An 11710-nucleotide genomic window follows, 5' to 3' on the forward strand; every position below is an offset into this window, starting at 1 on the left:
ACCCTGTGTGGCTCTTCGCCTGGCTGTTCATTACGTAATGCTCTTCATTACGTAATAAGCCGCTAAAAAGTGCGGGAGCAGCTCTGGCAAAGGATGGAGCCCCAGGAGCGGGCTGTGGGAACCCCGAGTCTCAGCTGGTTGGTCACCCGTGGGGGTGCCAAGCCCGCACCGCCCCCCCCGTGTGACTGGCGTCTGACGAGGGGGAGCGTGTGGAGGCTGGTGGTGTCAGTGCTGCTCGCTGTGACCCCTACACATCTGGGCGAGAACAGATGCGTGTGTCGACCCATTTCCCAACACGAACTTAAGACAACAGCCACCAGGTGTGAGGGCACCGTTTTCCCAACTGCCAGGCCACGCTCTGCAGGGAAGCCGGGCCGGCTGCAGCCAAGGTGAAAGCTGTCTGTGGGAACCCTGCTCACAGCGGCTTTCAGGCGTTTTGAACTTGGAACTACAGGGATATTATGGCTATTTAAATGTCAGATTTAGAAAATCCATTAATTCAGAAAGACCAGGTTTTCAGCTTATTCCAGAAAACACAAAAAGGAAGAAAAGCAGTCAGATGTACTTAACTCACAAAAACGGACTTCTTCCCATGGACAACTGGGTGGTGTCCCCTAAGGAAGCTCCCGGCAAGGCTGGCCAGAGCTGCAGCCCCTCCCTACAACGGGCCAAGTGCATGCCCTCCTGCCCCGCCCCGCCAGCCCCTCAGCGCATTCAGGGACAGGGACGCGCACTCCTCGCCTTCCCAGCATCGGGCACCCCCACACGGCCTGTGAGCTTCTCTGCATGGACCGTGAGGGCTCTGATGGATTAAGGGGAGGTCCTAACCCAGAGCAGCTTCGACCCGAGACCATCAGTCGCTCCCACACTGACCTCAGTGAGAATATGGAAACGGCGACAGCTACGTCAATAAAGCAATAATCATCATGTCACTATAAAGTCTTTACACACAGGGTTTGCTCCTAAGCTAAATGCATTTAATAGAAAGCACAGTTAATTCTAAGAATTTAGCGCATTCACACTTCACCATTATGTTTAATTGATTGTATTTACTCTATGTTGATGGGCAAACCTCCTATTAGAATATTCTATTAAATTTTCCTCTGAAAATACTTCAGGCCTTTAACTCTGCATCACACCTTTTCAAGAGAAAAAAAAGAATTAAAAAAATCAGTTATTTTATTTTATTTATTTATTTTTTATTTTTTTATTTTTTTTTAAAGATTCCACCCATTTATTCATGAGAGACAGAGACAGAGAGAGAGAGGCAGAGGGAGAAGCAGGCTCCCAAGGAGCAGGAAGCCCGATGCGGGACGTGATCCCAGGACCCTGAGATCATGACCTGAGCCGAAGGCAGACGCTTAACCATCTGAGCCACCCAGGCGCCCAAAAAATCAGTTATTTTAAACGTAACGACCAAAGTACACAATCACAGCCTCTCGGAGACCGCGAAGTGACCCGTAAGTGTTGGCACTGTCTCCGAGTAGGAGCCCGGTCGCTTCTCGAGTCGGCGGACAGCTAACCCAAGTGCGTGTTCATTCTGCCAGCTGATTGGAAGATTCAGAAAAACACTGTGCGCAGCCCAACTAAAATCGTGAATACACATTAAAATCTGGCCGTATCTAAATTATGCTTACACTTGCTCTTCCTCATTCTGCTTTACTCATATAAAAGGATCTGTTTCAGAACAAAAGACATCTTTCCAGGGCTTTCTTTTACACAAAGGTAACTGGGCTTTTTAAAAAACAGTAACATGTAACGAACTATTTATTTCATAAATACTATTTAAAAGATGCTAGGGTAAAAACTTCAGAATCTTAAGGAAAAATCTAAAAGCAAGTATATGAAAAGAAAAACAAAATTCATTTTATACTGAATTAACGACTGAACTCTCAAAGGGCCAACACGGATCACACTGAATGCACTGGAAAACATTCCCATCCCTCACTCGGAAGACGCAGGACCACGGGGATTACGGACTCCTCATGGCCTGTCTGCAGAGAAATAAGGCAGCCAAGCGGAGAGTTGTGAGAGAGGGAACAGAAACATGTCCCGGGCTGGAAAAGCAAACTTCCCAGTCACTCCCTGTAACAGGCGACCTTCTCTCTTGATAAAACTGGAAATGTGTTTAGACACTTTAGAGATCACTTTCTCCAAGGAGGATGCAGAAAAAAGGGGACCGAGGTGGTGCTGCCCAAGTCCACCTGGACCTGTAAACTCGAAACAGACAAGGCTGAGAAAAAACCTGCCGTTCCCTCTGCCGCAGCGTCCTGGGAGCCTGCAGGCAGCAAGAAACGCCCAGGCAACACTGGTGGCCGTGGCTTCAGGCCATCGGCGGGCTCGCCACAGTTCCTTCGGCCGTGGCCCCCTGCACAGACTGACCTGGCCGAGCCTGCAGGACAGACACTCCAGGAAATGAGAAATAAATTAGGACATGTGTCCCCATTTCACTCTCCTACTATTAAAATGCTGTTTTCCACAAATTATCTTCAATCTCAAATGATTTTTCTAAAGGCTAATATATGTTAGTCGTCTCACGATATCTGGAAAGTTCATGACCTTGTTTACGGAGCTGCCTGCTTCCTGATGCAACACAACACCGTGCTAAGACACAAGAATTCTCACGGTGGCTTTTTGGTGAAATAACTTTGGGAAGTCTGCTGACCCATGTAAATCCCTGAATGTCACAAACGTATCTGTTGGTCCACGAGTACCTGCTCCAAACAGAAGCGTATGAACAGAACGGTCACTTGGCAAAGTTACGGAGGCGTCCCTGCCCAATGTCCGTGCCTGATTCCAGTCCAAGGAAGAAAGCCCACTTGGCGAGACCACGAGGCTGCTCAGGCTGGACACATATAAATGAGATTGCACGGCAAGCCTGACCGCTGAAAGGGCTGAAGACACAAAGGAAAACATTCAGGCTGCCATGAAAACAAGCAATTAAACCTTTGCAAGCGCTTACTGCTCATAAAATGTGCACAGAATGCCTAGGATTAGAGACTTCTGTGACCTAGCCTCAAATAATTCTCTGAACGATCTCCAGCCATCTCTTCTGTGCACATGCCTGCCAATGAACACCGAGTCCTGCCGTGCACGCTGTCCCTGCGTCCCTGACTGGGAGGCGTCCTCTCTGAGCACACACACAAGGGCTCCCGGTGCTCCGCAGGGCCCTCCTCAAATGCAAGCCTTCTCCACACAGCCTGCTGTGGGGCCAAGAGGAGACACAGAACATGGACAACGTCACTCTGCTTTACAAAATTCTACGACTGGCCAGACTGGTCTGTAGCATCAGAAACCAGTAAATTTATGCCTTTGACCAAGTTCTGGGGGTTTTTAGCCATCATTCCTCCAAGTATCTGTCCCACACCAATGTCCTCCCCATCTTGGGAATTCCGATGACACACACGTGATGGCTCTGACAGTGACCAGACGTCCCGCCGCTCTGACCACGGCCCCCGATCTGTTTTCTGGCTTGTCTTCAGGGCGGTTTCGGCAGCCCTGTTCGTGGGCTCTTTCCTCTTCGCCTCCACTCGATCAGGGGCGTGTCCGGCGAGCGTCAGGGACTTTGCTTAGCATGTGCCTTTCTCAGTTCTGAAATTCCCGTTGCTTGTTCTTCATCGCGTGTGTTCCCCACAAGGCTGTGTGCTTCTGCCCAGGGAGCACGGCGCCGAGCCTCTCTGCAAGGGCTGGTCTCAGAACCCTGACGTCCGGCTGGCTGGGGTGGGTGTCTGCTGCCGCTCACTCAGACTGGGCCTGGACAGCTCCAACAGAACATCCTCTTAGAGTCTCTGGAGAACACGGGTCTGTGTTAACAGGCGACCAGCCTGGTGAGGGCGGGTAAGACACAGAGTTCTGCCTCCTTCTGTGGACTGCAACATGAATTTTATGCCTTTGTGATGCTGTTCCATGGCCTCTTTGGATCTCACTGGGAGGTGAGCCTGGGGCTCGGTTAGCTCCTACACAGAATTGGGGTGCTCCTCTCAGCCTCTGAGCTGTTGCACAGTATGGAATGGCCGGGGCTACCCACGGGGCAAACAGGTAGAGGAAGGTGCCTCCACACTCTCTGGGCCACAGACTCCTGTCCCCAGACCCTCTGCATTTGGTGCCTGCCCTAGAGCAGAGCTGGGGGAGAGATGCCCCTGCCTCCAAATCAGGGCAAGAGCTGGGGACACAGGAGGAAAAATGCCACAACACCCGCTACCATGCTTGCTCTTCCCTGCTGCACCCATGCTGGCTTTCAGAAACCTCTCTGCTCTTTCTTGCTTTCTGAAATTTCAATTTTTGTTCCCCCCTTAAAGCAAGCTCTAGGCCCAACATGGCGCTTGGACTCACCACCCTGATCAAGAACTGCATGCTCTACGGACTGAGTGGGCCCTCCTTTCTGTGTTCCATGGACTTCAGCTGCAGGTACAGGGGAGGCTGGGGGAGGCCGTGGCGTGGGTTACCCACCTGGGCCAGCACGGGGGTTAGCGATGGTTTGCTCTTCCTCCATCCGTGATGCTTCCCTGCACTTCTTCAGTGTGTGTGAGCAGCACCGCTCGCTGGTTCTCTTCATTACTTACGGCTTCACCTACTCTAAGCAAATCTTCTCTTTGAACACATTAAAACTTTCACTTTCGGAACAGACTTGCATGTTTTAACTTGAAGGGTGGCCTTTATTTTGGAGCCACAACCCCCACATCCCACCACAAAAACTGCTCATCAGCCTCTGAACAAACACAGTGAGAATTCCATTCTGCACTTTTCTTGTGTGTCTGCCTACAATGTAAACACACATGCATAAACCTGATCCACGAGAACACCACACTACAATAAAACATACAATCTCTGAGAAGTGACACCTTGTGAAAAATCACACACAAGGTCGAAGACTCCATTAATCCTAAGGATCATAATTTGGGCAAAGCATTATGAACGTGTTAACAACAGTAACAATCCTGACCCATGAACACAAACTAAAACAGTGCCGCAGACACACCTGTGTGCGCCCCCACCACCCCCCAAAGCTGCGGTCCGTGTAGCTTCTGGAATAAGCTTGCTTCGTCTCAACATTTTGAAGCCAAAAGAAAAGGTGCCTGTTTTATTCCGAATATAACTACAAAACAGTATTTGCTGCCAGATGGGGCAGACCTGCCATCAGGGGTGGGAAAAGCAACTCTGTGAAGATTTTCCTGATGCACGAGTCCCGCACCGAGTGCAGCTTCGAAGCAAAAGGGAAAACGTGGGGGTGTGCGGCACCAGGCTGACATCACCCCCAGGCAGCTCCCCAGCATCGTGCGAGTCCTCCGAGAGCCAATCAAATGGATGAAACCCTGCGCGTGGACACTGGTGCGTGTGCATTTTGTGGACACTTCGGTCAGCTCGTGTGGGACCGCAGCTCTCCAGACAATAGCAGGCCCATGACGGAGCCCCACCTCCTCTCAAGAAAGGCATCACCGTACACAAGCAGGAACGAGGCGTGAGCTCACTATGCTTACACATGGTGCTCACTCGTCAGAAGCAAGCCTACAAACTCAACAAAACCAAAGCATCCGTACTACAAAATGAGGCTCGCCATCTCATGCATGACAGAACCCGCCACTGGGCTCAAACTGCCCACGGTGTCACTTGTGTCTGAACCACAGCAAAGGGTGACCGCGGTCACGGAGTCTTGGCAAAAAGCTCTGCTTTGTGTGAACCACAGACACAAAGTCAACTGGCACCAACAGGACTAAAAACAGAAATAATCACACTAGACGGCATATACAGCAGTCCCTCCCTATGCACGGGGTACGCCGCAGGACCCCAGGAGCTGCCTGAACCCTATACATACGTGTCTAGGATAAAGCTGAATCGACAGGGAAAGGTTACCAGTAACTAGCGGTGAAACACAACGTCACAGCTACACGTTGCTGGTAAGACGTGTGTGAACGTGGTCTCTCTCAGAGCATCGCACCTCCTCTCACCTCGCTGCTCCCGCCCTTCCTCCTCTGGGGGAGACACGAAGGGGGCGAAGGACGTCAGGCCACTACTGACCATCTGACCACGCGCCCAGAGGAGGACCCCCAGCCTCTGGAGCACGGCCTGCTGCAGGTACCCAAGCCTGCAGCAAGTGAACCCCTGGATAAGGGGGGCCACGGTGGCGTTAGAACTCTTTGGAAACAGTCCACAGAAGATTCTGTCTGGTCTGAGATGCCGGCACGATGCCTGGTGCATGACAAGGAAGGAGAGGCCAGGGGCAGGCCCTGCAGTACCCAGAGTACCTCGTCACCAGTGAGACGCGCCTCCAGGGACTTGAGCTGAGCTGCGTTTACAGAAAACTCTGGCAGCAGGACAAAGCAGGGACAGAAACGAAGGGGACTGCGGCTGCTGGGGGCTGGGAGAGGCGTCCGGTCCCAGACAAAGGGCCTCTGACAGACACACTGTGGGACACCCTGGCTGTAGAGCACCTGTTGATGCGGACTGCAGCCCGTCGGAAGAGCCCCCCTGGCGGATTCAATACAACTACAGGAGGCCTGGAGTGACTGCAGAGGTGAGCACAGGGGGCATCAGGACAGGGCAGAGGTGAGCACAGGGGGGAATCAGGACAGGGCAGAGGTGAGCACAGGGGGGAATCAGGACAGGGCAGAGGTGAGCACAGGGGGGAGTCAGGACAGGGCAGAGGTGAGCACAGGGGGCATCAGGACAGGGCAGAGGTGAGCACAGGGGGAATCAGGACAGGGCAGAGGTGAGCACTGGGGGGAATCAGGACAGGGCAGAGGTGAGCACTGGGGGGAATCAGGACAGGGCAGAGGTGAGCACTGGGGGGAATCAGGACAGGGCAGAGGTGAGCACAGGGGGAATCAGGACAGGGCAGAGGTGAGCACAGGGGGAATCAGGACAGGGCAGAGGTGGGTATGGGGACCTCCTGATATGACAAAGGTGAGTAATCTCACATTTCTCAATCCTATTTCCCAGGACCCTCCAACTACTGAACTGAGTGAGAGAACTGCCTGATACGTATACAGAATTATGCCAGGGGGCCTGTGGCAGATCTCACAATTCCTAGAACCTAACTGTATTAAAAACAAATGTTTTTGGCAGACAGACCACTGAAGGAACTCATACAAAACATACTTTGTTATTCATTTGGATGTTCTTGATAAATCCAAGAAAAAAACGCAAAAAGCAGTCCACCTAAGTCAAGTCAGGTCGCCAATCTGTACAAATTTCTACAGAAACCAGGACAACTCTGGAAAAGTAATCCACCCTGAATTATCTCAAAAGAACGAGGGCTGTTAGAAAATAAAACCAGTCCGACAATGTTGCTGGTGGAAACATGACCCCTTTCTATCACAACCCACTCCAGTTTTTAGGAAGCTTCCTGGGATTCTCTCCAAAGGTTTCAGAATTTCCTGCAAGCCTCACCCTCCCTTCTACTCTAATGAAAGACCTCGGGGTCACTGCCTCGCAGACTGGGGTGCGCTCTGAAACCTGCCTGTGAAGCACGATTGTCGCACAGTTCCTCATCTCACAGTATCTGCTCTCTCCTCCTGACCCAGAGCCGTGTGTGAGTGTGGCACGCCACCTGAGACTCAGCGAAGCGGACGCAGGACTGAGTGTCACTTCTCCAAGCTCGCGGAGCAAGGGCCCAAGACCAGTGTCCGCTGAGGCAGCGCGTCTGCTCTCCAGCAGTGCTCAGCGAGGCCGATGTGCGTCTCCCGCCACCTGGACAACGGTGCTTTAGGACCCTCTCTGGGCGTGTGGGCGTTTCAGAAGGGGACCCGGGTGGCGACAGCATCTTCTGACACCTGGGTGTCCCTCCTGTCAGGCGCACACTCGGTTCAGGACATCCCCATGTGACCTGGCACGAAGCCGCTCTGAGACCACCCGCGGCCGCCGCGCCACCCGCTGACCACACGTAGCAGCCAGGGGCCCGGGGCTGTCCCTCCAGTCTCGGCTGCTTGCGGTGGCTCTTGGGGACCTTTTCTGCTCCGGATGGAACTGCAGACAAGAGGGACCCCGTCGTACATGGGCTGGGCTGTGCACATTCGTTTCCCTGCTTCTCGGCTTCCGATTTCTAAACCGTGCAGTCTGCGGCCCACCGTGCTTCCCAAGAACTGGGAATCCAGTTAGAGAAGCAGGCGTAGAGGCTCGGCTCCGGCCGCCACCGGCCAGGGCGCCCAGCGTCAGTGCCCAAACGCAGCTGTGGTCTCCCTGGCAGGGCGCATGGGACTGGACCTCTGTTCTCGGCCCACTTACAGCACAGCCCAGTGCTCGCCGGTCCGAAGTCCAAGACTGCTCTTGCCCTCCACACCTCCTGCTGCCGAGGAGCCAGACGTAAGGCTTGAAGGCTAATTTTTATTTCTCAGAGTGACGGAAGGTGAGCACTTTTATTCCGCGGTAAGATTCCCACCCCTCTGACACGGAGTGAGTGCCACAATCACGTCGCCACCGAGCACTGGAGTGCCGCTGGGCGGCCAGGGGGACGGGGGAGGCAGGTGCCGGCGGACCCTCCGGGGTCAGCAACTCCCTCAGAGATAAACAAGTAGCACTGAGGAAATTTTCTTGGAGAAAACATTTTTATGAAACAAAAAACAGCACGTATGCCAGCTAATGTTCAAAAAAATGGCAAAGAGAGGAATTCAGCACATCTGCAAACAAGGTGTAACCGTCATCAGGTAAACCAGCATGTGAAGATGATAATCTGAGCTGCTGGTGAGATTCCGTGCTGAGCGTAACATTTTCCTGCTGCGGATGAAAATGAACTAAGAAACGTTTTGCTGGGTATGCATCTTCCCAGGGGTCGCCATGAACACAGAGCGTGGCGTGGTGCCGGAGCAGAGAGTGAGGCTGCCGAGGGCCTGGCCGGGAGTGCCAAGAAGGGGCCACGTGCACTTGGATGCGTGATGTGGTTTTCTGCACGGAAGCTGCACAAGCACCTACAAATAAACGGAGACCCCCACAGGCAGGTGGGACCCTCTCTCAAGGGCGCTGGCCTAGGGCAGGGCGTGAGGGCCACAGGGCCTGGGGGCCGGCGGGACTCAGGATGGGCTGACGTGTGAACGTCGGTCATTTCTGAAGACGACCCAGGAGACAGACAACAGACTTACAAAATTATCTTAGTGCTGTCTGGTTCCGAAAGAAAAGCCCCACCATATTCAGTCTCCAGTTCAAAATAGACTCAGGCTCTATTACCCTTATTCCCACAATTAAGCATCTGAAAAAACAAAAACCCCACCGATGTGGCCTAAATCTATTTAGTGGTGCAACGGTAAGATCCTACAATGAATTGCCGGCCGTGACCCAGGCAGGTGGTCATCAAGGGTCTCCCGCTGGGCCCTGCAGGCCACCAGCAGCCCCACCCGCCCGAGGCCGGGCCCTCGTCAACGACGGGGGCAAGCATTCGCCCGTGGGCCCCACCGGTGGGTCGCAGCCGGGCTTTCCAGCGTTGCCGATGCCCTGACGCGTCACTCAAGGCCGCTGCACATCTCTCGGTGGAAGCGTCCCTGGGAAACCAAGGGTGGTGCGTGAGCGCGGTCCGCGCCCTGCCCCCGGCGCGCTGGCGCCCGCGGGCCTCACCTCTTTGTCCATACTCTCTAAGTCCTCCTTACAGAGCGTGTACAGCGGCATTGTCTCTGACATGCTGGGCTGTCGCTTCCGTCCACTGGGGCCGGGCTGCTCTCCGGGTCGGTTATCTGGCAGCTCTTGAGCAAGCATCTGCCGCGGCGGCTGAACCACTCTGAAATGAATGTCACAGGTCCCACGTGAGGAACGGCACTTTGAAGGACTCCTGGCTCTTGGAGCAGGTACATAAATACATACAAACAGAGAGCATTTCAGTCACGAAAACCCACCATGTCTCTCAACAGCACCTACTTATGCCTTCTCAGAGCTGACACCCTAAATCCGACTGACGCCTCCTCCGGCTGGAAGCCAACACCTACCTTCTTGTGCCAACACAACACTGCTGCATCGGGTTCCCTCGTTTTAGAACAAAGGGCAAAATGTGAAGAGCTACCGAACAATTTCCTAGAAACCAGCGGGAAATGTTATTTATTCTCAAACACAGTCAAGCAAGTCACAAGACTCCTGAAACAACAAAGCTGACAAACCGTTTCTATCCGTATTCTCTGGAACAGAAAGAATGCGCAGCGCTAGGAAGCAGGTGCACGGGGCTGAAGTCAGCCGTCCACCGAAGGGCAGGGGAGGCAATTCGGGACGACGAGTGCACAGTTCTGTTAGACAGTCAAATATTAACACAAAAAACCAGCGAGTGCTGCGCAATGCTCTTCCCTGGGGCCCGTCCCAGGCCGGCCGGGTAGTTTCTCCCAGCGCCTTCCGCGCTCACGTCTGTCTCCGCGCCAGACCCAAGCACACGCTCTCGCATGTCATGACCTCGAGAGAGGAGGGGCTCGTGCATGGCTGGCGGGTCCGCCCCGAGTGGCTGCTCTAGGGGCTGCTCACTGGGGCCGGAGCCTGCACGACGACGCCTCGGGCCCCACGGCCACCGCCAGCCACATGCTCCCTCCCTGAGACGCTGATGCAGTAAAACCTCAGGATTCTGAGGAAAAACGGGGTGCTACGTCCAAACCCCGTAAGTGAAGAGAAGCAGCTGTGTTAGGAAGTGAGACTTCTCCTCGATGAACATAGAGCGCCACCACACTGCGCCGCCCTCTTCCTCCTCAAACGTCAGAGCACACGCCTCACCAGCGTGTCCACGCAGCTCCCCGCCTTGGCACCAGGACACCGCCACCCCCACTGACCGGCGGCCCCAACTCGGGAAGACAGCAAAGTACCTTAAAAACAGGTACATTACAGTCTCCCTTCAGAAAAGTGGTTTCAGCTTTAACCAAAACCGGAAATGTGCACCCACCCCCCCGAGGGGCCGCCGGTCAGGGTGCGTGGGCCGGCCAAGCCGCACCTGCATGGATGCTGCCCTCGAAAAGGCACGATTCTCCTCACCTCACAGGGCACTGGGCTGGCCACCAAACCAAGGGCCCCCGAGTCTCCCTTCAGCAACAACACCCCACACCAGAGGCGGCAGAACTTGGTCCTGTTTCCACCAAAGGGCAGCTCCCAGCAGGTGGGCACAGAGGCAGAGGGCAAGCACCGTCCTTAGCCAGAGCCACAAAAATGCAAACAAGCCGCTCTTCTCCTTACGCTTCTTATCTGTTGGCAAATGGCTATGATGTTAAAAACGCGATACTATGTTAACACGCGATGGCTTACTGTTACTCTGAAATGCGAGAATGAGTGTCTCCCAGACGGCTCAGTTCCTATGTCTGACATGGTCAGCTCTGGGGGACGAAACGCCCAGGACAAAGAGCTCCCTGTTCCTGACACCATGCTGCTCGCACAGCTCCCTCCAAACAGGACGACAAGTGCAAGAGAAAATAAAACACGAAGGGATTCACTGCAAGCTGACCTCCAGTCCCAGGCAGGCAGGTGGGCCTCTGCCACCCTCCTGGGAGCTCAACCCGAGACCTGGGCCTCCAGGGGACCACAGAGGATGGACGGAGGAGGAGGATCAGGAGCGGGCGACATGAAACACCAACAGGCAGACACAGAGCCCCAGGAGCAGGCTGCTCTCTGCAGGGGAAGCTCAGAGAGAGGCTGCCTCGTAGGACCGGAACGCCTGAGACAGGCACTACTCTACCGTGGGCCACCACCACCAGCTGTGTCCCCGCCAGTAGTCTCTGGGAAGGCTGAGTGGGGAGCCAGGACCCTTCCTCCCAGCCAGCCTGTAACA

General features: G+C 54.2%; 1 protein-coding gene across 5 annotated transcripts in view; it reads right to left on the reverse strand.

The window, feature by feature from the left end:
* Window positions 1–11710, reverse strand: part of CTDP1 (CTD phosphatase subunit 1) — a 55923-nt gene that overhangs the window by 11221 nt on the left and 32992 nt on the right. For 4 of the 5 annotated variants that reach the window (XM_081800978.1, XM_081800980.1, XM_081800982.1 and 1 more), the window contains one exon: window positions 9541–9700. The exons of the other annotated variant lie outside the window; for it this stretch is intronic. In XM_081800978.1, coding sequence (XP_081657104.1) covers window positions 9541–9700 — 160 coding nt within the window. Of the gene's footprint in view, window positions 1–9540; window positions 9701–11710 lie in introns of those variants that run through there. 5 annotated transcript variants of the gene reach the window in all.

The sequence above is a fragment of the Leptonychotes weddellii genome, chromosome 13, assembly GCF_054177405.1.
Source record: "Leptonychotes weddellii isolate Sample4059 chromosome 13, ASM5417740v2, whole genome shotgun sequence".
In the NCBI taxonomy this organism is placed as follows: domain Eukaryota; kingdom Metazoa; phylum Chordata; class Mammalia; order Carnivora; family Phocidae; genus Leptonychotes; species Leptonychotes weddellii.